At 39.3% G+C, this 26,745-nt stretch overlaps 1 protein-coding gene across 2 annotated transcripts in view; it reads left to right on the top strand.

Annotated features, from left to right (window-relative positions):
* The window catches only part of SEC23IP (SEC23 interacting protein), a 43,403-nt gene that overhangs the window by 5,449 nt on the left and 11,209 nt on the right, over positions 1-26,745 (top strand). For both annotated transcript variants that reach the window (XM_015560164.1, XM_006757950.2), the window contains exons 3-15: positions 1,005-1,227; positions 2,573-2,766; positions 5,079-5,168; positions 10,004-10,124; positions 11,260-11,349; positions 12,331-12,472; positions 13,959-14,167; positions 14,537-14,655; positions 14,970-15,122; positions 17,313-17,408; positions 21,778-21,975; positions 24,886-25,041; positions 25,782-25,884. In XM_015560164.1, the coding sequence (XP_015415650.1) occupies positions 1,005-1,227; positions 2,573-2,766; positions 5,079-5,168; positions 10,004-10,124; positions 11,260-11,349; positions 12,331-12,472; positions 13,959-14,167; positions 14,537-14,655; positions 14,970-15,122; positions 17,313-17,408; positions 21,778-21,975; positions 24,886-25,041; positions 25,782-25,884 (1,894 nt within the window). The remainder of the gene's footprint in view (positions 1-1,004; positions 1,228-2,572; positions 2,767-5,078; positions 5,169-10,003; positions 10,125-11,259; positions 11,350-12,330; positions 12,473-13,958; positions 14,168-14,536; positions 14,656-14,969; positions 15,123-17,312; positions 17,409-21,777; positions 21,976-24,885; positions 25,042-25,781; positions 25,885-26,745) is intronic.

Genomic DNA, 26,745 nt, shown 5'->3' on the forward strand with positions numbered 1-26,745 from the left:
CTGGAATTACCTGTATGTTTACCGGTAATAAACTTGCACTGTTTTATGTATATGTTTGATTACATACAGCCTTGTGACAGTTTTCCTGCATGTCATAAGCATTTGTATATAAATTAAAATGTTAAAATCAAATCTGATATTGTTTTACCTTTTATTTGGTGTGTGGAAGGTGTGCGGAAGAGGGGGTAGTCTTATACGGCGAGTATATAACAAACTCTGTATTTTGAGTGGAAATGTTAGGGGGTCGTCTTATACGCCCAGTCGTCTTATACGCCGGCAAATACGGTATGATGACAAAATATTTTCGGAGGATATTCTTTGTAAGATGTATGCTTTGAAGCAAATGTTCTTTTACAGGTAGCTCATTGAAGGTTCACATTTTAGTTCTCATCTGTACTGAAGTAGTAACTGATTTTAATCAGTTAATCTGTGCCGGAATTTTTAGATTTCAGTGTAAGATACCAATGATAAATGTGATCTAAGGACCAGTGAGAGTTGAAGCAGTTATTATATTAACAGACTGCCAACCTCTCATTTTTAATTATACTATTCAATCAAGATACTAAATTATAGGGACTAAAATTGATTACTCCTGTAATTTCTTTTATTTACATTTATGGAGTTTGGATCTAGACAGTTAACCTAAGTCTCAGGAGGGTAATGGAGTAACATTTACATTTGGTTATGAAATTCCCTTATGTTTTTTCCCCATCTGATATCCAACTGACTTCCAAAGGGAAATCAACTAAAACAAAAAAAAAAATGGAAACCATTAAAAGATAGCAGTATTACTATGAGTGTAACCTAACTTTACTCTTGGGGACAGAGAATGGTTTTCATTTTACTTAATTAAAATCATACTGATGCACAGACTCTTGATAATGGTTTTCATTTTACTTAATTAAAATCATACTGATGCACAGACTCTTGATAATGGGTCCGAAGCATCTACGAAACTGTCCTTGGAGCTGGCATGAGAGTCCTAACTTTGTTGTCCCCTCCAGGTTCCTCCTTCAGTGCAGTCAGGGCTGTCCCCTCCAGCGCAGCAGCAGGCACTCACTAGACCTGTGGGCTCCTCTGTGCCAGTGCCGCCTCCTTTTATGCTTCAAAACCAGTACGAGCCTGTTCAGCCCCACTGGTTTTACTGCAAGGAGGTAGAGCACAGACAGCTCTGGATGCCTTTCAGTGTGTTGGACTCCTTGCATCTTGAAGAAGTCTATAATTCAGGTAAGCACCATCTATGCATCACTCAGATCTGATTTTAGTGAGAGAACATGAGGTATTTATCCATGGCTTACTTTTCGTGAATGTCACATTCCTTAACGTAGACCCCACAAGACTCAGTACCTTAAGATGGTGATTTTAATATAAGTTCTGAGTTATTTGAGAAAGGTATCTGAAGAAGTGTTTTAGTAATTTTCTTACTTGTTTAAAGGATTTTTCTGATTTTAAATCAGAGAAACAGAATAGCTCATATAATCCAGGTGTCAATTTTTTTTTCTCCTTTTTTGGGGCGGTCAATTTTCTTATTTCCCTGATTCATTTGTATGTATAGAGCATTTTCTATGTAAGCCTTATTTCTTAAGATGCTGTGGAAAAAGTATTCCATGGTCAGGTGAGTGTGGAAGTACTGTGACTACATCTCCCATTTGAGACAGACAGTGCACAGGAGTGTGTTCAGGCTGTGAGAAGTCCTGCGGGAAAAAAAGATGTCTTTGTTTATCTTGATGATATCTCACCATGGGACTTAGAAATTGTTTAATAATATTCTTCAGAAATATGATTCATAAATTTTGCTGCTTTGGTTTTAAAAAATTACCAGTTATTTGAATTATTTTATGTTCATGTTTTAAAATTTTGCCTTAGTTATTTCTTCACTTAAGATCATAATTTTGATCAGCACAGATTAGTCTTTAGCTCTTTTTATTTTATTTTTTTTAATATATTTTATTGATTTTTTACAGAGAGGAAGGGAGAGAGATAGAGAGTTAGAAACATCGATGAGAGAGAAACATCGATCAGCTGCCTCCTGCACATCTCCCACTGGGGATATGCCTGCAACCAAGGTACATGCCCTTGACCGGAATCAAACCCGGGACCCTTCAGTCCGCAGGCCGACGCTCTATCCACTGAGCCAAACCGGATTCGGCTAGCTCTTTTTATTTTTAATGTTTTAAGAATCTATTCTTTTTTTAATTTAAATTACTTACTTACTTACTTACTTATTTATTTAACTCCTCACCTGAGGACATGCTTAGAGAGAGGAAAGTGGGGAGAGAGAGAGAGAAACAGCAATGTAGAGAGAAACATATTGGTTGTCTTCTGTTTTCAGCCCTACTGTGGATCAAACCCACAACCCAGATATGTGCCAACTGGTAATCGAACTGGCAACCCTCCCATCCATGGGACAATGCCCAACCAGCTGAGCCACTCCTGCCAGGTTTAAGGTATTTTTAAATAAAAATGAGCTTAGTTCTTTGTCTTTATGGATCAACTGGTCACTGTATTCATTACTTATTACTTTATATATGCCTTGTAACTGTTGGATTAAACTGTGGACTTTGTGCTCCAGTCCAGCCAGACCCTGAGAGTGTGGTTCTAGGCACGGATGGAGGGCGCTATGATGTTTACCTCTATGACCGAGTGAGGAAAGCTGTGTACTGGGAAGAGGAGCCCACTGAAGTGAGACGCTGTACTTGGTTTTACAAAGGAGACACAGATAGCAGATTTGTTCCCTATACAGAGGAATTCAGTGAAAAACTAGAGGTAGGTGGGCTTTATCCCTTTATGCTTTTCTTAAAAAAATGTAGGCCCTGCATACGTTGGAGCCTCATAAAAACCACCCACAGGGAGCAGACTTTGTTTACAAGAGAGCCTTTCTTTCTTTTTTCAATTAAATTTTTTAATGCATTGATTGATTTCAGAGAGAGAAACACTGATTTGTTGTTCCACTTATTAATGCATTCATTGGTTGATTTTTCCATTGAATTTTAGAGAGAGTGGAAGGGAGGGAGACAGAGAGATAGAGAAACATCAGTGTGAAAGAGACACACATTGATTTGTTGCCTCCCACATATGCCCAGACTTTGGCCAGGTACCTATCTGGTAAATGAGGTACATGCCCTTCACAAGAATCAAACCCATGACCCTTCCGTCCGTGGGCCAGCACCCTCTCCACTGAGCCAAACTGGCCATTAGTTGATTCTTATATGTGTCCTGACCAGGGATTATACCTGCAACCTTGGTGTCTGAGGACACTGTAACCAACTGAGCAACCCAGCCGGGGCCAACAGTGCCTGTCTTGATTCTGTGTACAAGGAAGATCTTTGGTGTCAGAAAGTTTTGGGTGGGAGTGTGCAATCTCATGTAATTGTGAACTTAAAATGTCTCCTGGGAAGCCCTATCTGATATGGCATAGTGTATAGGCGTTGGCCTGTGGATTAAAGGGTCCTGGGTTTGATTCTGGAGAAGGGCACATACCTAGGTTTCAGGCTCCTCCCCAGCCTGGACCCTAGTCAGGGTACATGTAGGAGGCAACCAGTCACTTCAATGTTTTTCTCTGTCTTTCCCTCTCTCTTCCGCACTCTCTAAAATCAATGGAAAAATATCCTCGGGTGAGGATTAAAAATATATATATCTATACTAATAAGTCAGCAAGGAGGCAGTTAGGAGGTGACCAGGCTGGCAGGGGGGCAGTTAGGGGGCGACCAGGCTGGGAGGGGGACAGTTAGGGGGCAACCAGGCCAGCCGGGGACCAGTTAAGGGGCGATTAGGCCAGCAAGCAGAGGTGGTTAGGGGTGATCAGGCAGGCAGGCGAGTGGTTAGAAGCCACCAGATTGCAAGAAGGATGTCCAACTGCTGCTTTAGGCCCCATCACTGGGCCTCTAGTCTATACTAATAAAAGGGTAATATGCTAATTAGACTGGGAGAGTTTCTGTACAAAGCCATGGTGACCGGGCCGAGGCAGAGGCGCTGCCAAGCTGCAGTGACTTGGCAGCAGCAGTTTTAGGGTGATGCACCCCGAAACCAGAGAGGAAGGAGCCTGATTTCTCACAGGGCCTTGCAATTACACCTTGGGCCATGGGTTATGTTGCTGGGGCACTGTCGCCCAGAACCTGGTTTACTGCACACTTGCATTTGCGTTCCACACTTCTATGACAGCAACTTTGCAGAGTGCCCTCTCGCACTCTGGGACCTCTCGGGGGATGTCGGAGAGCCAGTTTTTGCCCGATCCCCACAGGTCAGGTCGAGGGACCCCACCTGCCGGAGTGTTCCGGCTCCTCAGATGCTGGGAGGAACCGAGGGAGGTTGGCTCAAGGGCGTGTCCGGCCCATCTCGCCCAGTCCCACCCCACTGTTCACCTTTTAATTAATTTCTTTCAGTGTGCACGAATCCATGCACCAGGCCAATAGTAGTAAAAGAAACCAATTTTATTTAAAAAATGTCAGCTAGGGGTTGAATTGTGTCCTAGGCTCTAGCAGCTCAGAATGTGACTTGTTGCACATGTTATTAAGATGAGATCATAGTGGAGTAGGGTGGGCCTCTGTTCCCATGTGACTGGTATCCTTACAAGGGGACAGACAGAAGGCTAGTACTTTGTGAGAATAGGGGATCGGAGTTATACACCTGTAAGCCAAGGAACAGTAGAGATTGTTGACAAACCACCATGAGTTAGGGAGCAATGAAGGAGTTCCCTGTAGGTTTCAGAGGAAACATGGCCCTTTTATACCATTTGCTCTTCTAACACCTTGATTTCAGACTTCTGGCCTCCAGAACCGAGGGAATACATTTCTGTTGTTTTAAGCCCTCAGTTTGTGGTACTTTTTTTGGCAGCTCTAAGACACTAATATTCTAAATCTTGGTGTTTGCCTCTGTCTAATGCAGATAATGTTTTTTAGGAATGAATGAAAGTAATTAAGTGAGGTAATACATGTAAAGTGATAAGTATGGTAACCAGTTAGTACATGAGAGCTGCTATTACTGTTTTTTATTACCATCATAGTTGTAATTTTCTTCCACTTTTTCTCAATGTGATATAGATTTGTATTAATGGATGTATGTTGTTTTCATTATTGTAGGTTGAATATAAAAAAGCTGTAACCACAAATCAGTGGCACCGCAGACTAGAGTTTCCAAGTGGAGAGACTATTGTTATGCACAATCCAAAGGTAATGATAGTTTTTAGGATATTGAAGTTTTTAGGTTCATTCAAATAATTTTGACAAATGTATTTGCTAAACATTTATTTTTATTCATTTCTGCAGTAGGGATATATGTATGACAAGTCCGTTGCTTTTAAGTTTACTCTAGTTCACATTGATCTGTGGCACTGGCCCCTCCCTGCAGGCATGTGTGGGAGGCAACCAGCTGATGTGTTTCTCTCACATTGATGTTTCTCTCTCTATGCCCCTCCCTTTCACTTTCTCTGAAAAACAATGGAAAATTTATCTTTAGGTGAGGATTAACAAGAAAAATAAAATAAAATTTAAATTTGTTTCATGAAGTTTCTGTTTATGGCAACATATTAGCTGAAGCTTAGTATACAGCATAGAAGTTGCTGGATAAATTTTTGCACTTGATCAGAGATCAGCTGACTTTTTCTGTAAAGTGCTAGAGAGAAAGTATTTAAGGCTTTTTGTGCCACATGGTCTTTGTGACAGCTCTCAACTCTGCCCTTGTAGCCTGAAAGCAGCTACAGACATTGAGCATGGCTGTTTTTAAGAAAATTGTGTCAAAACAAGTGGTGGGCCAGTTTTCCCCTGAAAGTCGTAGTTTGTCTACCCTGCCCTTAATGAAGGTTTATTTCAACCTTTGAGACAGAAAACATATTCTTCCTCTTTTTATCGTCTTTAGAAACTTGTTGTGTTATTTTTTTAAGGTATTAATGGTATTGGAATTCTTTCATTTACCACCCTTCATCTCTGAGCCACAGGTTCCTCATTTGCACTAAGATTTTCTTCCCTGCCCTTAACTGCTTTCGATTCAGGTCAAGGGCACATACCTCAGTTGCAGGCTGGATCCCTGACTCTGATCAGGGTGCATTCGGGGCAACTAGTCAATGTGTCTCCCTCACATCAGTGTCTCTCCCCGTCCCGTCCACTCTCTCTAAAAATCAGTGGAAAAATAACCTTGGGTGAGGATTACGAGCAACAAAGAAGATTTTCCTCCCCGGGGCATATTGGAGATGAGGTTGAGGCATTTATGCAAAAGCATCTAGCATAGTGCTTGGCACACAGTAGTTGTTCACAACAGGCCATGTGCGTATTATAGGAAAGTATAAAATAACTTATATTCTAACCACATCTATAGTCCTTAATTTCTTAAAATTTATCTTTATTGTTGAAAGTAATACAGATGTACCCTTTTCTTACCCATTGACCCTTCTAGCCCGCCCCCTTTCCCCATCTACAATCCTTATTGATATTTAAAAAAATAAAAGTTAAAGCACATTTATATGTCAACAAAATTTAAATGGTACATAAAGGTGTGAAGTGAAAATAAAAGCCCCTTACTCTTCTGTATCCTCCCAGTTTCTCCTCTTTTTTAATTTTTTTTGTGGAAAAAAGAATACAGGTGGACTGTGTTTTACCTATGTGAAAATTACCAATCCACTTAAAATAAAATCCAAGAGGGTATATACATTCTAATCAAGTCATTGGTTATTTTCCTGATTAATAAGAACTACACTTTACACAAAATACTTTATCAGCGGTTGTTTTCATCAAAAAACCAATAGTCATAGTTTCACAGTTGAAAAAGTTACACGTTAAAATATTTTACAATTCCTTGTATATTCACCAGGTTCCGTTTCCTAAAGGACTTGTAATACAAAGCAGAGTAGAAGGAAAAACCTCAAAGTTGATTGCTTTGACACTAACTTTTACACAGGACACTAAGAACCACGAAAAGCTTAGGTTCTATCAGAAAATAGAGACTAAATTCCATTCTTGATTAAAAAAATCCAATTAGAACATCTTTTAAAAAAAACACACCAAATTCCACAATATGGTTAACAGATTTCAAATTAACAGCAGTGTAAAAATTTTTACATACACAATTTTGTATAGCTGAGAATATAACAAAAGTTAAAGCATGATTTTTCAAACAGTTGATTATTTCTTGCTAGAATGTGTTCAAAAATAGGTTGTACTTTATTTAAACCTGCTCGTCCCCCCTCCAAAATAGTCACTGAAGGAAATATTGCTCAAGTGACCAAATGAAACTGTAGAGCCAATAGTCAGTTATACCACATTCAACGACGTATGGCTGGCCATAGGAAGTGATCAATTAGAATTGATCTCTGATACTAAAGTACCTGGAAGCAACTATGTTGTCATGATTTAAAACATACCCTAGTCTCCCATGTAACATTTAAGTCAGTTTTTGGTTCTTTATCTTCTGAGAATCACCTGTCCCTTTTTTTTTTTATTTTTAATGCTGTTCGCTTAAACTCTGCTGGGATTTCCTTAATATTTACTTTGCTTTTAGCTAGATCAATTAATCTATATTCTTTATCAAATTTGTTTACACCTCTCAAACAGACTTAATTTGGTTGTAATAACTCTTGAAAATAAATATCAATGACGAAATATGGTATGTGGTATGTGTTTTAATGGTGGAGAGGTCCCAGGGAAAGTGGACTAACTGAATTGATGTGGAAGGAGCAAAAATTGTATAAATTCTGTGCAAGGAAGCTCAAAGCTTTTTTGACACTCAGGTAAAACACGGTTGGTTCTCTGTTAAAACTTCACTTTCCACCATCAGAGTCTCAGATTTGTATCTTGTCACTGGGTTTTCCTGTAATCAACTCCTGATACAGAAAAGACTGGGATGGTAGTATGTATTATAACTGAATAGATCTAAGACACAAAATGTGAATCATGAAGTTTTAATAAGTTATGAAATCTTCTGCAAAAGAATAGATTGGTTTCCTGCTTAATAGAGTGTAAATTCTTCTGAACTATTCCAAGACAGTTTAGAGAAGGAACTTCCCCTAATCTTCAAATTTATTTTTCCTGTTGGCAATATTATATACATGCCTTAGTGAAGTACCTAAATCTCCAATAATTATGCCCTTTAAGGGTTCTAAAATAGAAAATATTAAGAGTATTTGTATTAGAGTCCTTGTTCATTATTCAAGACTATAGGTAACTGATTTTCATAAGTGAAGATTTTTTAGTGATGCTATTTCACTAGAGTATGCACTGTGTGCTCTTTATAAAGTTGTATTCCAATCATATGCCTAAGCTAGAAAACTCAGTAAATTATCGCACTTTTTCTGGTGTGGCACCTGAACATTTGCTAAAACTATTAACTAGGGAATTAATCATTTATTCAAATACTGAGGAAAATATCAGATTCTGGAGTGACGACTAGCTTTAACCCCTACATCTTGAGTTAATGTTTTTCAAAATGTTTAAGAATGTATCCTGTGCTCAACCGCAATTTAATAAAGTTGGAGAGTGAGCCCTAACCACTTGGAAATGGGACATAATACTGCTTTTATTACTGAGATATTAGATAAATAGTCTAAAATGGTAATAAGTTCATGGTTTCCATTTCCCCATATTAAAAGTATTATTCATGAGCATACCTCTGTAGAGGGTTAAGCAATCAGGAAGATACTCTAGATTGTATTAATTTTGGTAACAAATTTCATATGATTGCAGCATTCTCGACTATAAAAGAGGATGGAAGATGGGGGAATTCATGTAAAAAGAGAAAAAAAGGGATAAACTTCAATCTATTTTTTAACTAGTTATTCACTAGTATCAGTATAAATGGGATAGTGCCTGAGCCTTCTCCAAAGACCAAGAGAAGAGGTGACCATTGCTGATATGAACAATAAAACATTTGGGGTGCAAAGCAATGCATGACTATGGGACAGATTATGAAATAAAGAATATATATTAATGATACTTTCTTTTTCTTTTTTTAATATATTTCATTGGTTTTAGAGAGGAAAGGAGAGGGAGAAAGAGAGAAACATCAGTGGTAAGAGAAACTCATTGATTGACTGCCTCCTACATGCCCCCTACTGGGGATCAAGCCAGCAACCCAGGCATGTGCCCTTGGCTGGAATCGAACCTGGGACCTTTCAGTCCGCAGGCCGACACTCTATCCATTGAGCCAAACCAACTAGGGCTTAATGATACTTTCTATAATATAAATAGCTTTTAATAAAAAAAAACTTTTTAATAACATTAATACTCCTATTTTTCTGGAAAACATGCATGAAAAATGTATTCAATTCGTCAATTGCAAAAGGAGGAAAAAAAATCAACTTAAGGTGAATACTGCCCAATTCTGAAGCTGGAACTATTCCTGCTCATTCTTTTTTTTTTTTCCTGCTCATTCTTTCTCTATGATTATTTGACTTTATGGGCCCCCAGAATTTCCCTGGGAAATAAGAATCAGATTCTTGTAAATACTGTCCCAGTTTCTCTTCTTGATGGTGACCATGCTTATCCTTTTGTGTTTTACATTTTTTAACCTTTTGTGTACAAACAGAAAAATTTTGCATAACATCTTGCATGCATTTTTTTAAAGAGGTATTTTCATGACATCAGGTTTAATTTAATATAGTTGGATTAAACAATATATGTCTTCCTAAAAAGTGGTGGGTAAATCAGCGTTTGGCATTGAAAATGTATTTGTAAATAGACTCCTCTATTGCAGGTAACTTTTTCTTAATTTCTTACATGTAAACTTGGGTGTTTACATTACATTTCTGAATTGAGGTATATTCTGATTTAGTTGTGTCATTTTCTAACAGCATTGGAAATAGTGGTATTGATTTGCTTATGGTATTGATTAGTTTTAATGGTTAATGATCACTAGCAGGACCATCACAGATTGGATTTGGGGGAACATTGGTAGTACTTGATGTGTAAATTATCCATACTCTCAAGTAGTTTATTATGTATTGAAATACCATTATTTTGTCTGTAGTGGAAGTGAATTTGGTAGCGAGCTGTCATAATCTTCCTGTTGTATCTTGAAGGTTATTGTTCAGTTCCAGCCTTCGTCAGTGCCAGATGAATGGGGGACCACACAAGATGGACAGACCAGACCCAGGGTTGTGAAACGTGGAGTTGACGATAACCTTGATGAAATTCCCGATGGTGTGTAAACTTGGTTTAGGACCGAAGTCATTTCTAAACTTCTCTGTTCTGCCATCATCCTTTAGAAAGATGACCCAAAAAACAGTTGTTAGGATTTCCTGCCACATCAGGTTGGCACATATCTTTAAAAAATTGTTATTACCTTTTTATCTTTATTTTTAAATTTAGAATTCTGTGAAGGTATACAAACCATGTAATGTGGACTCTTAAAATATGTATTGTTTTAAAGAAACACTTTGCTGATTGAAAGTAGGCTTTTGGCTCTGTTTTTGGGCTTGTTTTGTCATACTTCAATCAGTTTGTCTTACTCTAGTGCTGGAGTGGCACACATTTTCTGTGAAGGCCAAATAGTAAATATTTTAGGCTTTGCAGGCCATATAGACTGTTGCATGCATTCAACTCTAATTGTACTGTGAATGCATCTATAGACGGCATGTAAACAAATGGGCATAGCTATGTTTCAATAAACTTTATTTATAAAGAACAGGCAGAGAGAAGGATTTAGCCTGTGATCCATAGTTTGCTAACCCCTGCCCCAGTGTTTGTGCTCTGGTTCTCCTATTATACCATTTAAAGTATGGATTTTATTTTGACAGTTACATACTTTAGATTTGCTTTATTGTCTTATGAGATTACAAAATGAATACACTTATTCTGAATCTGAATGAAATAACCAGAGTGAAATAGTAGATTTTACTTGGAGGTGTCCCTTTATATATTATATATGAATCTAACAAATAAAAGAGAAGGATTTGGGGGAAAGATTTTAAAATTTTACATTGACAAATTGCTTCTCCAAATGGGATTTAGTGCCCTGTGGAGTTCTGAAGAAAACACAAGGTTATGGAGCCTCTGTAGGTACACAACTGCTGGTCATCACATGCTGATAACTTCTGGGACCAGAGACAGCCTGCTTCCTCCACTCCTGGGTTCAGTTGACTGTTATGTGCCAAGACTGGCTTTGAGTTTTGTTCTTCTACTTTGGTAGACGATAAAGACGCTTATTAAGTTGGAAGGGTCATGAATTCCTTTGGTAAGTTTGTGATGACAAAAGGGATATCTAGAATATTGCTATTCAGTTAAGAAAACCCAAACAAGTTTCCAGCTTGTGTGTATATTTGTCTTTCTTCTGTAGGGGAAATGCCTCCGGTTGACCATTTGGTGTTCATGGTGCATGGCATTGGACCGGTATGTGACTTGCGCTTTAGAAGTATTATTGAATGTGGTAAGTGTTAGTCATTTCATGGTATGATTTCAGAACTAATGAAAGGACTTTTAAATGTTCATTTTTAAAATGGCTTACAGCTGAGGGACTGTAAAAGGAGATTTAAATGATCATTGATAGTGTTAATTTGTACTTGATTTGTTGTTATGACATGTATAACTCATATAATTTTGGACTATGAAGAATTACATGGGATCATGGAAATAATTTAGCCTTTCTGACAACCTCTGCCTGAACAGTTCCAGCAACTAGGAGCACCTGTATATCAAACTGATTTATAGAGAATTAGTTGTGAGAAGTTGTTTAATGGAAGTATGAATCTGCCTGGTTTACAGAAATATTTTATTTTTTATTGACTTTTTGGGTGGGGGGAGAGAGAGAAGTATCTATTTGTTATTTGACTTATTTATGCATTAATTGGTTGATTCTTGTATGTGCCCTGACCAGGGATCGAACCTGCAACTTTGGTGTATTGGGACTATACTTTAACCAGCTGAACTACTCGGCCAGGGCTACAGACATTTTTGAAGTTTTACTTTTATGTCTGTATAATAGTTCATATTTTTTGAATACCTGGTGTGTGTCAAGTATCTTGCATGTGTTGTACCATTTCACCCTCACAAGGAAGCCTGGGAAGCAGGTGCTCTCACTCTTGCCCCCACTGTTCGGTGAGGAGCTGAGGCCCAAAGGCTGGTAACCTCCCCGATCCTGGTCTGTAAGTTCGGAGCAGATAGTTTGGCTTCTGAGTTTGTACCCACAGTGCCATGCTGTCTGGATGTGATAGTTAAAGTTTTTCAGTCAGTTATACATACCTCTAAAACAATGAAACGTCTGAAAGATTGTTCTAAATATTAGGTTTATTGCTATGGGTGCTAAATCCTTGCAAAATACTGGCAAAGATGAGGTCATTGCTTACTACCAATCAAGCTAAGAAAATTATATTAATTTAATTTATTGTTTTCCCTGATTTTCTTTTTTAAGTGGATGATTTCAGGGTGGTTTCTCTCAAATTGCTGCAGACTCATTTCAAGAAAGCTTTAGATGATCGGAAAATAAGCAGAGTGGAGTTCCTTCCCGTTCACTGGCACAGCTCCTTGGGAGGGGATGCAACAGGTGTTGACAGGTGCGTGGATTTTGAGAACTTGCTTTTCAGATTATTCACTTGTAGATTAAAAAATTAAACCATAATGTGAAGTAGTTTATTATAACTTCAACATATATGCACATATATTTTAAGAGATGTATTTTTTTTATTTTAAGTTTATACTTGCTCTGACATGTAATTAAAAACTGGTTGTTAAATTTACTTGCTACTTTTCTGTGTATGCATTTATTCTTATTATAAATATTTAAGACAGTTGAGAAAGTTTAAGCTGGTTTTAGAATACTGATGCATAGTGGTTTAGATATGGGCTGATTATACACTCTAGGGTATGAGCAGCATCCGGGGCCTCTACCCAGTAGATAATGGTAGCACGGTCCTTCCCACAGTGTGATGTGACAACCAAAACTGTCTGTACTCATTGCCAGATGTCCCCTGGGGCTCAAAGCACCCAAGTTGAGAACCACTGATTTAGATGATTGTTTCTCAGTGGCAGCTCTTTGGGCAGGACAGTTCATTGTCATGTCCGATTGCTGCATGTGTACTCTAGGCCACTTAGTATCCTCGTCTAAATGCCACCAAATGCCCACAGCACTCATCAGGCACTGTGACAACTAAGAATGTCCCCACTCAAAAAAAAATTTTTTTTACATGTGCTTTTTTTTTTTTATTTATTTCAGAGAGTAAGGGTGAGGAGGGAGAGATAGAAGCATCAGTGATGAGAGAATATCATTGATCGGCTGCCTCCTGCATACCCAACACTGGGGATTGAGCCCGCAACCTGGTCATGTGCCCTGACCGGGAATCGAAACCTGACGTGATCAACCACTGAGCCACGCCAGCTGGGCCCCACTCAATTTTGAAAGCTTTCAATTGAGAACCATAGATTTAAATAATTTTTTTAATTTTTAGGTAATATTTATGCTAGAACACAGGGCTAATAACATATGAAATTTGGTGAAAGTCATAATCTTTCAGGCACATGATGTAATAAAACTGATCCTGCAAACAGCATTATGACCATGCTGGTCATGTCATGAGGGTGTTTTCTTTCTCTGTGGATGTTCTTGAACTTTGCTATGGACATTCTCAAATCAGGAAAGAGCTTCATTCTTTTAGCCTTTTTTCTTTCTCCTGCTTTCTCTATTGTCCTTACCACCCACATTTGCTGTAAGGTGTCCTGATTTCCAATAAATTGGAAAACAATGAAAGAATAGGCTTTCTTCTTTAAAATTAAAAATCTTTTCATAAGCCTTATTTTATATGACTTCCAGAAAATCACAAAAGTCATACTGCAGTTAAAGGCACAAACAGCAACTTTTTTGCTAATTTTGGTGTATTTATAACTCTGTCTACAAAATCAACTCATAATTAGTTTGTGGATTTATTTACTCACTGTACTTTCAGGATTCAAGATCTAAGCTTTAAAAAATTCATAGATTTAAAAAAAAAATTCATAGATTTAAGGTACCTTCTCACAATATACTTTTTTTTTCTTTCTAAATAGGAATATTAAGAAAATCACTTTACCAAGTATTGGTCGGTTTCGTCACTTTACCAATGAAACCTTGCTAGATATTCTATTTTATAATAGCCCCACCTACTGTCAGAAGATTGTGGAGAAAGTGGGAATGGAGATAAACCGTCTGCACGCACTCTTTATGAGTCGGAACCCAGACTTCAAAGGAGGGATCTCTGTTGCTGGTCACAGTTTAGGTAAAATTGTCAAATATTCACATGTTAAGCAAAATATTTGTTGAGTCAGCACTGCTTTCATTGTGGATGACACTGTTGGTGCAAGATTTAGAATTGTAGATTTCAGGTTTTATAAAGGGTAGAGATGAATGCTTTGAGTTTAGATTCTGCCTTTGCTATTCACCTTCCATGAATACCTAAAAACGCTTTATATTTTAATTTATTCTGCTGTTTGGTAAAATAAGAACACTGATTATCAGATCTTGATTAACACCTAACTTTGGTATGACTTCTGGCTAGGGACTTTGAGAAAAAGTAGGAGAATATATTTAGTGATATAAGAAGTACCTAGAACATTATAAAGCAAAATGCTGCTTTTTTTTTTTTTAGGTTCTTTAATATTGTTTGACATTCTGTCTAATCAAAAAGATTTGACTTTACCAAAGGCTTCAGGGTCTTTTGTTGTTGCTAATGGAGCTGTGAAGCAGCCACGTGTCCAGGAGAAGCAGGTACGGCCCAGTTAACATTTAGATTTGGGGTTTGAGCTGAACATTTTTCCAAAATCTGAACTGTCTGTATATGAAAATATGCTGAGGTTTACAAGTGTAATGGAATCATATAGCTTGTTATTATTGTAAGAAATGGGAGCATGAGTGATTATTAACTTATATGCTTTTTCAGAATATTTACAAATTTGGATGACAAACTACAAAAATTAAGATGTGTTTTTAGAGCAGAATGGGTTAAGATTTTCTGTACGCAGGGAGAAATTTTATGGGAGTTTTTCTGAGCTTTGTAAAGTTTCCCCAACTTTATCTCACAGACGCCTGAAGACCCGAAGCTGGCCTTGGATGAGCCCGGTGACCTTGATGTTGAAAATGAAGAAGTCCTGACTCTGCAGGAAGCCCTGGCAGCTCTTAGTCTCTCTGAATATGTTAGCACTTTTGAAAAGGAGAAGATTGATATGGAATCTCTGGTACTGATGATAGTTTGATTCATTTTTATTTAAATTTTTTTTCCGGTGTATAAATTGAAAATTATGAATGATTTGAACAGTCATACATCATAATACATTCCAGATAAGGCAGAAATTTAAGTGTTTAAGAAATTGAAAAACACAGAATTGTGTTGTTTTTTTAAAAAATTGATTTCGGAGAAGGGAGAGGGAGAGAGATGGAAGCATCAATGATGAGAGAGAATCACTGATCTGCTGCCTCCTGCACACCCCCTACTGGGGATCAAGCGACCTAGGAATGTGCCCTGATCGGCAATCGAACCATGACCTGCTGGTTCATAGGTTAATGCTCAACCACCGAGCCACATCGGGTGGGCAAGAATTGTTTATAAAACACAATCTGAGGAGGCTTTTCTAAGTGTGACATAAAGCCCAAAAGTCATAAATGAAAAAAACTTGCATAGCGGGAGATGCCATAAACATCATCTAAAGACCAGTGATAGGTTAAGAAGAATATTTGGAGCACACGTTATAGACTCATGGCTTATTTCCTTACTATTCAAAACTTCTGCAAGTTTGTTACATAAATATATCAACACAATAGGAAAAGAGGCAAAACATAAGAACAGATGATACAAAAAAAAAGAAAAGAAACAGCTTATAAGAAAACTCATAAACGAAATGCAAATTAAAAGTGCAGTGAGGCCCCACCGAGGTGGCTCAGCAGTTGAGCGTCGATGCAGGAACCAAGAGGTTGTTGGTTTGATTCCCGGTCAGGGCACATGCCCAGGTATGGGCTTGATTCCCCAGCAGGGGCGTGCAGGAGGCAGCCAGTCAATGATGCTGTTTATCTCTCATCGATGTTTCTATCTCTCTACCCCTCTCCCTTTCTCTGTAAAAGTCAATAGAAAACATATTTTTAAAAAAAGAAAAATGTTCTTTAAAAAAAATGCAATGAGATTTTTACCCTATCAGTTTGGCAAAAATAAAGGGTTTCATAATATAGGGTGGGGCAAAAGTAGGTTTACAGTTGTGAGTACATGAGACAGTTTATTTTGTTTATTAATGATTGTATTATTTTCCATATGAACAAGTGTACTAGTAAACCTATGTTTGCCTCACCCTATATACTATGTGGCTACGATGAGGGGAAGTAGGCACTGTTACATATTGTTGGAAACAGTGAATACATTGGTACAATCTCTCCTCAGGGCAGTTTGGCAGTGTCTTTTATTTTTTATTTATTTTTTTAAATATTTTTTTATTGATTTCAGAGAGGAAGGGAAGAGAGAGAGACAGAAATATCAATGATGAGAGAGAATCATTGATCGGCTGCCTCCTGCACGCCCCCCACTGGGGATTGAGCCCGCAACCCAGGCATATGCCCTTGGCCGGAATCAAACCCGGGACCCCCCAGTCCACAGGCTGACGCTCTATCCACTGAGCCACGCCGGCCAGGGCTGGCAGTGTCTTTTAAAATATAAAAAATACATACCTTTTACCCCAACAGATTAACTGCCAGGAATATTTCCTTTGGAGAAATATACACACAAAAAATATGTACAAGAATACTGTAGCACTGTTTGTACTAGCAAAACTTAGAAACACAGTTGGTGTCAATTAGTAAGGCACTAGTGAGGTCATTTATGGTGCATCCACGTGATGGTGTACCCTGTAGCTAGTAAATGAATGAGGCAATGTCAGAGATACTGGTGTGAAATGATCTCTTAGGTAGATCATGTGAAAAGACCAAAAGTTCAGACCTGTTTGCATAGTAGGACACACACACACACACACACACACACACACACACACACACACACAGCAAAGCATATAGATGCTGTGTATGTGTAAGATCTCTCTCTTGAAGGAGAACAAGTTGCCATCAGCTGCAGCTGAGAGAGATGGGTTGGGTGGATGGGGCAGGTCTGGAGGGGAGAGACCTGAAACCTTCAGCTTGACTGTAGCTTTTGAATTTTGTACAACCTGCATGAGTTTTCTGTTAAAAAAGTAATAGAATGATTTGGATGTGGAGGGTTAAGATTTTACAGCCTAAATTAACCCATGATTTAAAAACTAATAACTTACCCAAAAAAAAAGAATTGATTGGATCTTAGATTACTTTAGATGTGTCGTTTCTTTATAATTTCCTTTTTCAATTTCAAGTCTGTCACTAGACTCATGAACGTGCTTGTTTGTGTTCTTTTGCAGCTGATGTGCACAGTTGATGACCTGAAGGAAATGGGAATACCACTGGGGCCCAGGAAGAAGATAGCCAACTTCGTCAAGCACAAGGCTGCCAAACTGGTAAAGCTCATCTTGTCCCAGAGAAGACAAGGCCCTGTGTGACTAGCTTAGGTGTCGCAAGTTTTCATGAATACCCTCATGAGTAGGCCAGCTAGCATGCTCCCTGCTCCTGGACACAGTGATGGGGCTGATGGAAGCTCAGGCTTTGGAGTCAGCCATGCTGGATTTTAGGTTCCATGTAGGGTAACTGACCACCCAGTTTCCTTGGAACAGAGAGAATTCCCTGGACAAAGTACTTTTCAGTTTTAAAATGGGAATTTCCCAGGGCAAAAAATGGATAAATCCTGGATAAACAGATGAGTTGATTGCCCTGCTTCCCAGTTCAGCCACTTACTTACTACATATCCATGAACGGTTTGCTTACCCTTTCTGATCCTTGGTTTCCTTCATCTCTAAAATGGGCATGATACCTTCCTTATAAAGTTCGAATGAGGATGAAGTAATGCATGTGAAGATGGATACCCAATAGATGTTCGCTCATTTTCTCTTCCCAATCCCTCTCACCTTCTAAAGATAACATACACACACATCTCATTAATAATAGCCAGAAAGCAAAAATTTAATTACTTCATAACTGTAATTTTGCTACTGTTATGAATCGTAATGTAAATATCTGATATGCAGGATGTATTTTCATTGTTACAAATTGAACATAATTAAAGCATAGTGATTAATCACAAAAACAATATGTAATTATATATGTGTTTTCCGATGGTCTTAGGCGACCCCTGTGAAAGGGTCACAACCCACAGGTTGAGAACCACTGAGTTGGAGATATTTGAGCATAAGTGATGACACATCAGTCCTGGAACAGTATTGTTCATGCTTTCTGGCCCCGGGAGAAGGGATGGGTTGATAAGAGAGGACTTCCCCAAGGTGTTGGTGCTTGAACTTGAAGGAGAGGCAGGAGCAGGGGACAATGATCAATTTGTTCCCCAAAATAAATGTGAGCAATGCTCCTTCCAGGAGAGGGCCTGCAGCTGAAACAGCCGATGAGCCGAGAGTGAGGGAGGGCAGAGTCCTGAAGGCCCAAATGGCAGGTGTGGAAGTTTGAATTTTATCTTTCGAGTGAGTGGATCTCAAACGTTCATATGGCTATGAAAGTCATGATGCCTTTAAACAAACATCATGAATGTTGACCTGTCATCAGTTATAAATTGGCACCAATCCCCTTTTTAATCTAAATCTTAATTTTACCTTTAGAAATTTTAAAATAATATAAAAGTAAATATTAAAACTGCATTATGAAATTTTAGCCATGAGCAACTGTTTCTATAATAAATGGGTTTTTCAACAGAGTGACTCCTTCCTGGTTTTTCCGTTAATACTTGTCCCCATGTGCACATCAACAAAACACAGCCTGTAAAACAAAAACAAATGAAAAGCTGCCCTCAGACCCTACAGCATGTCCTTGACTGTATTCTGTAATAAAAGAAAAAGTATTCCACTGTTCTTGAAAATTTTTAGAAGGAGCCTGATTTATACACTGTAGTTGCTTCGATAGATAAGTTATGGCATTATAAGAATATTTTGAAAGGAGTGAAAATCAGTCAAATGACCTTATTTTTTTCTAATCAGATGCATTTGCCTCTGGGTGAACTATGACATTTTCTTGGCCATGTCGCCATTGGTCGCTCTTCATTTTTCATAGGTAATAAAGTGCTGCCAGATAAATAATAAGATAATATGGTGTACGCTATTGATTTACTGCATCTGAAATAATGGGACCAAAATTAGCTAATTACTTTATAATAAGGACATCAAGTATTTGTAGCCGGTGTTTTTTTACCCTTTGTAAACTATCTTAGTGATTCCCATTTGAAAAGGAATGGTTCTTAGTGTTGGGAATATTGGTAGTCACGTATGTGTATGTTGGTTCACTTTGTTTTTACAATTATCGCATGTGGCTAGGGGAAACAACAATAGTTTGGCATAGGACAGTTTATGACCTATTTAGACAGCTCTCTTAGCAATTTGGAATGAGTTCTATTAATACAATTGGAGGTTCTGCAGAGCGAGAGAGCAAATTTAAGCTGAAGAAACTGGACATAGTCTTCATTTTGGGTTTGAGATTTAATCTTGTGCTGCCTTCAGAGGGAAGAGATAACAAACCTTCCTGAACGTAATGGGGGATCAGTTCCCAGCTGGCTGGCAGAGAGCTTTCTTTTTCCTGTCCTGCCTGTTGAAGTCACCAAGTGGACTCTTCCTGCTTTCCTAGGGTTTGGAATTTGTTAATAGATGAGACCTGTTTGGCCAGCAGTTTTGTTGAGGCGTTGTCAACAAGTGCTTAAATAGAGACTGTCCTGGTCATTCTCAGCCTGGGGAATGAGGGCCCCTGAGCACGTGCCTGTGGGGAGGGACAAGTCCACCCAGGGCAGCTATTCACCTCCCTGGCATTGCTGCCGCTGCCTCAGGCTGTGAAGACAAACCAGAGTGAGTGGGTTCCATCGTACTAGATACACCTGCTCCATAATGCTCCCAAAGCGTTTGTTCACATTTATTTTGGGGAACAAACTGATCATAAGTATTTGGGGCAATATGTTTTGACAATTCTTGCACCTGTGTAGTCACAACCTAAGACAAAAATAGAACGTTTCTGTCACACGTGCTTCTTTCTAGCCAACTCTCCCGCCATACAACTAACCATTATTCTGATTTCTGACACTCTTGAATTTTGCCTGTTGTGTATGAAGGGAGAAACAATATGTATGGACTCTTTGGTATGTGGCTTTTTTTACTCAAAATCATTCATTTTTATTCCATTGTATGAATAGACCACAGTGTGCTTATTTGTTCCTTCCAAAATGCTTTTGAGAGAAATTTGTTAGTGGCTCCATGCAGACATAATGTTGAATGAAGAAATTTCTCCTAGGTTACACATCTTTATAGAAGTATGTATTTTAAAATTATATAGTACTTCTAAACTATCTAAAGTTTAGATTTAAAAGGAAGAAATTGGCAGTTTTAAACTTTTTTTTTTTAATATATTTTATTGATTTTTTACAGAGAGGAAGGGAGAGAGATAGAGAGTTAGAAACATCGATGAGAGAGAAACATCGACCAGCTGCCTCCTGCACATCTCCTATTGGGGATGTGCCTGCAACCCAGGTACATGCCCTTGACTGGGATCGAACCTGGGACCCTCCAGTCCACAGGCCGACGCTCTATCCACTGAGCCAAACCGGTTTCAGCTAAACTTTTTATTAGAAAAGTATTACAAACAGTGGAATGATCTATATATATAAAAGGCTAAGCGACCAGCCAGCCAGACAGTAGGTATGATGTGCACTGACCAGCAGAGGCAGATGCTCAACACAGGAGCTGCTGAGCGACAGCAACTTTGCAGAGTGCCTTCTTGCACTCTGGGACCTCTCGGGGGATGTTAGACTGCCAGTTTTGGCCCGATCCCTGTAGGCCAGGCCTAGGGACCCCCACCTGCTGGAGGGACCCCCATTCATTCTGCAGATGCCCTTTGAGCCCCGGCGCTGCCCCAGGTGCAGCCGGCTGGGGAGAGACTGCGGGAGGTTGGCTTCAGGACCTGTGTCCTGCCCATCTTGCCCAGTCCTGCCCCACCAGCCACCTTCTAATTAATTTCCTTTCAATGTGCACAAATCCGTGCACCGGACCTCTAGTAATATTTATATTTAGACTTAATTGTAGCTGTTTTGTTTTTGTTTTTCATTGCCTCTTAATCTTTTTCTCTTAAGAATTTTAAAGTAAATTTTAGACATGGCGCTTCTTCCCTAAATATTCAATACTAGAGGCCCAAGGCACAAAAATTTGTGCACTCAGGGTCGGGGGGCGGGGCATTCCTCAGCCTGGCCTGTGCCCTCTCGCAGTCTGGGACCCCTTGGGGGATGACCACCTGCTGGCTTAGGCCCGCTCCCCGGGGGATTGGGCCTAAGCTGGCAGTCAGACATTCCTCTGGCAGCCCTTAGGGGATGTCAACTTGCCAGCGGGGAGCAGGCCTCAGCTGCAGTCAGACATCCTTGGCGCTGCTGAGGAGGCGGGAGAGGCTCCCACCACCACTGCTGTACTGGCAGCCGTCAGCCTGGCTTGTGGCTGAGCAGAGTTCCCCCTGTGGGAGTGCACTGACCACCAGGGGGCATCTCCTGCATTGAGCGTGTGCCCCCTGGTGGTCAGTGTGTGTCATAGTGACCAGTCATTCTGCTGTTAGGGTCAGTTTGCTTATTACCCTTTTATTATATAGGATGTGTCCCTGAACGGGACTTTTCTCTAATGACACAATGTCGTTGTGCCTCAGAAATTACTAATCACTCCCTAACATTGAGGTAGCATGTGTCATGGTGAGAGCTCATAACTGAACCTTTTCCTCAGGGTAATGTCATGAAATCTTGGTATTTTACAGGAACAGAAAAAAGCAGCCTCGGAAAAGAAGGCAGCGATGGCGGCTTTGACAAAAGGACAAGAGGGAAGCGCTCAGAAAGCTAAAGAAGTGGCTTCTCTCCCCTCAGAGTCCAGTGAGTCTAAGAGGAGACTTCCAGTCGGTGCTTGTGTGTCTTCTGTGCATGTGGATTATGAGTCTTTTGAGGTTGGCACTGGACAGGTAAGTCCACACAGTGACGAGGGCTGCATCTTTTCCTTTGGAGTCACATATCTTTAGCATCATCACATATCTTTTGATTCTTTAATTGTTTATTCCTCATTTATGGGAGAGGTAGAGAAAACAGATTCTAATAAAAATTGTATGCTTCCTTTATAATGTTCAAAATAAGGGGTTGAGTGTGTACTGAATAAATCATAACAACTTTTGAAATTCTCTTCATTTCAGCTTTCTATCAATTTTATAGCATTTTTCTCTCATAGCCAATAACAGAGTGGCAATAGTTAGAAAATTCTGCTTAGAATATATTCCAGTTTCTGTGAGAGAAACTGCTGTGTTCACTGAAGGTGTGTGTTTTTAGTATTCATAGTGTTTTCCTTGGGGAAACATTGCTTTAAAAATGGATCAAGTGGTTAATGATGGGACATTTAATAATCTACTTTGATATTCTTGTATCACTGCCGTTGAAGTCTGAAATGTCTTTTGGATGTTGCTTTCAGCATATTTATGTCATAAACAAGGCTCCATTATCATAAGTGAGTTCACGACTGATGTCAAAAGGAAAGGCAGGAAATGGAACTGAATGCTTGTTCAAGCTTTTGAGCCCAATTCATTTATAAAGATTGACTTTTAAAAATGTCTCTCTCTTTTTAAACATGAGAAAGTTTGAACAGACTCTAGCAAATAAAGGCAGCTATTTTCTCACCTCCCTGTGAAGGAAGGATCAGGGTGTAGGAGATGTGTGGAACCATGAGCTCCATGCCACCTGGACACTCACTGTGTGCCTTTCTCTGGGACTTGGCCTTCGTCATGAAACTGGAATCATGGTTGTCAGTAGCTTTGAGCTCATCTCCCTTCAGCTTTATGGTCACAAGGAAAGGAATCTGCCCTGCTAGTATGTCCTGTTAGGAACATTTCAAGAAGGGATCTTATTTGATGTAGTTTAAGTCACAAGTCCATTCGGGACCAATTCTTGTTGCCTGGAGAATGGGGCACAGGTTGATTGTCCCAGCCCAAGTCACCTGCCACCTCCATGGTGGGTGGGCTGAGGTGAGCAGGTCGGATCAAAATGTTCTTAAAGCATTCCAACCACAGCAACAGCATGTGTTGTTCATTATCAGAAAGCCAAGAAATACTGATTAAGCAAATGAAGATTAAAATATAACCTTGGAATTTCCTTAACCAGAACATAATTACATTAGCTGCTTGAAGAAGACCTTCTAGACTTTTATTTGTGCCTATATTTTCACAAATACAGGAAAATACTGCATGTAATGCTTCACTAAAGCCATGTACTGCTGTTCTCAAAGAACATACAGTTGAACCTTGCACAACATGGGCCAGTTCACATTGGAGTTGTTCAGGGGTCAGCTGTGTGTATTAGGGATATATTCTGTGTCAGTAAACATTTTTCTAAACTTTATTTTTAACGACCATTGTGTTTCACTGTTTTGAAGGTAATGCTTTATTCTGACATTTACTTATTGGATGTAGCTTCCTTAGGAAAGTACCACTAACTGAGTGGCTTAAAGCAACATAAATTTACTCTCACGTTTCTGGAGGCTGGAAGTCCAAGGTGGAGGTGTCAGCAGGGCCATGGAGAGGAACTCTTCCTCGCCTCTTTTGAGTGTCTGTTGATTTGCCACATGTTCCTTGGCTTATAGATGTATTACTCCGGTCCTCCGTTTTCACAGGGCATCCTCCTGTCTTCACATCATCTTCCCTCTGTGCATTTTGTCTGCGTCCAAATTTACCCTTTTATAGTAACACCAGTTATATTGGATCAGGGCCTACCCTAAGAACTTATTGTAGCTTAATTATCAGTATAAGACTTGCCAAATCAGGTCTTTTGGGGGAGGACAGCCCATAAAATTAAACATACAGGATCTTTCCAGTGTTTTAATCTTTTAAGCAACCCAGTGATGAACAGTTTTAAACCAGTTTTTCTGTGCACATTTTTATTCTTTCTTTCCATTAAATGACTAGAAGGTTAGCTGGGACAAAGGATGCATAAAAGAAAATATTGGTAGTTGTTGCTACTCGCCGCTTGAACGACTGTGGCTGTTGGCATTCCCACTGCGTGGGCCCACTTACATACAGATTTTTTTCAATACTGTACATGTGCGTTCTCTTCCTTATGATTTCCTAAGGAAAACATTTTCTCTTCTCTAGCTCAATTTAAGAACACGGGGGATTGCCCCTCTCCCCATCGCCCTCATTAATACAGACCGTCCCCAACTTACGATGGTTCCACGTACGATTTTTCAACTTTATGCTGGTTCAGGAGTGACACACATTTAGTAGGAACTATATTTTGAATTTAGAAGTTTGGTCTGTTCTCGGGCTAGTGTATGTGGTAGCACACTGTCCTGCGATGCCGGGCGGTGGCAGGGAGCACAGCTGCCAGGCAGCCAGGCTGCCACAAGGGCCCACAGTCAGTGTGTGCTGGATGTTGGGTTTTGTGTTGTCACATAAATTAGTCAACACTTGACTACAAAGTAGGCTTTGTAGGAGATGATTTTGCCTAGCTGTGGGCTAATGGGAGTTTTCTTTCTTTTTTTTTTTTTTTTTAATATATTTTATTGATTTCTTACAGAGAGGAAGGGAGAGAGATAGAGAGTTAGAAACATCGATGAGAGAGACACATCATCGATCAGTTGCCTTCTGCACATCTCCTACTGGGGATGTGCCCGAAACCCAGGTACATGCCCCTGACCGGAATCGAACCCGGGACCCCGCAGTCCGCAGGCCAACGCTCTATCCACTGAGCCAAACCGGTTTCGGCAAATGGGAGTTTTCTGAACCTGTTTAAAGCAGCCTAGGCTCAGCCAAGATCCTCTGTATCACATGCAGTTCTCACTTCCTACATTGTCAACTTATGATCATTTTTTATTGCTCTTTGTTTCTTTCCAGGTTTCTGTTGTTCATAGCTCATTAGACTTTGAACCAGAGATTTTCTTTGCCTTGGGATCTCCAGTTGGTATGTTTCTCACTGTTCGAGGAGTGGATCGGATAGATGAGAACTACAGACTTCCTACCTGTAAAGGATTCTTCAATATTTATCATCCAGTGAGTGAATTGAATTAACTTCTGTTTTGAAGCTGAAGAAGCTGTGCTCTTTATCCTAATAGATTCTCGGAGTCTTGTTTCTTAGGAATTAATACTGATTTGGATTTTGTACGACTCAGTACTCTATTCTTATAGATACAGTCCAGTACTCTCCAATAAACTTTTCAACCAAAAAGCCTTTGTTCAAGGAAACTAGAGGCCTGGTGCACGAAATTTGTGTATGGGAAGGGGGGTGTCCCTCATTCTGGTCTGCACCCTTTCCAATCTGGGATCCCTCTCACAATCTGGGACCGCTGGCTCCTAACTGCTCACCTGCCTGCCTGCCTGATCGCCCCTAACCCCTCTGCCTGCCTGCCGGATCACCCCTAACCACTCTGCCTGCCTGATCGCCCCTAGCTGCTCTCCCCTGCCAGCCTGATCACCCCTAACTGCCTCTGCCTTGGCCCCCGCCACCGTGGCTTTGTCTGGAAGGACGCCCGGAAGATGTCTAGTCTATCCAGTCTAATTAGCATATCACCCTTTTATAAGTATAGCTAATTCTGTTGCTTTGTGGCAAAGTAATTTTATCTACAAACTTGGAAGTCTTCTTACAATTACCAGTATTTTGAATAGGTGTGAAAAAAAGTAAATGTGTCAGGTTTGCCAGTTTTGTGTGTGTGGTTTTTTTTTTTTAACCCAACTAAGGTATATAACTCAAAATAAAATAGATTTTTTATAAATTTCCATTTTTCTATTTACAGCTTGATCCAGTGGCATATAGACTGGAACCTATGATTGTTCCTGATTTGGACCTCAAAGCAGTTCTCATTCCACATCACAAAGGCAGAAAAAGACTTCACTTAGGTAAAAAGTAAATACCAGTTATACTGGTAAAACTTCCTTCCTTCCCATTTTTAAAATATTAACACTAAGTCCTTCCTTACAGAATTAATGTTCAGTGCCTACTATGTTGAGAACTTGTTTACTACATAATTGATGGTGCTATAAGGAACGTTATGAGGAGTTTCTTCTCCTGATGACTTTATCCCTGGCAGCATTCTAACTGCTGAGACATGTAGGAATCAGGGAAGGTGGTAATAAAGTGACATGATGCATACACTTTGATAGAATTTGGCTATAATCTTTGAAATTGAGAAGCAGAGTAGCATTTGAACTAATGACAAAACCATCAAGAAATAAGGTTGATGTTCTCAAGTCAAGTGGGTGTTTATTTCCTTACTAACAAGACTGACTTTTCATGTTGAAAACATCCATTGATTCTAAGTGGGGTTTAAGTATCTCCTATGTCTGCTAATGGTTTAAAAGAAGGAAAAGTGATCATGCCCTCTTATTTGAAAGTTTTTTGTTTTTTTTCTTTCATCATGCTTTAAATTTAACTCTTTTAGAGTCAAAATGAGAAATTTAATATTCAAAGACCTTGATTTCAAATAGGAATTATTAGACTAAAGTAGAAAAGATGAAGGGGTAAGAGTTTCTTCACTTTTAAATTAGGTTTTATCACAAACTCACATTTTAAAATTGTTTCACTGTTAAAGATTAGAAAAAGTCATCTTTTTACAGTAAGAAAAAGCACATGCCTATGTTTAATTACATTTTTATGGTATTGAGCTCCTTTTTTCGGAGTGAGGAAATTTATAGATTTTGGCTGGATCAGGTTTAGTCATTACAGAAATGACAGGGATAAGATTCCTCAAAATATTTTAA

The sequence above is a fragment of the Myotis davidii genome, unplaced genomic scaffold (assembly GCF_000327345.1).
Source record: "Myotis davidii unplaced genomic scaffold, ASM32734v1 scaffold1055, whole genome shotgun sequence".
In the NCBI taxonomy this organism is placed as follows: Eukaryota; Metazoa; Chordata; class Mammalia; order Chiroptera; family Vespertilionidae; genus Myotis; species Myotis davidii.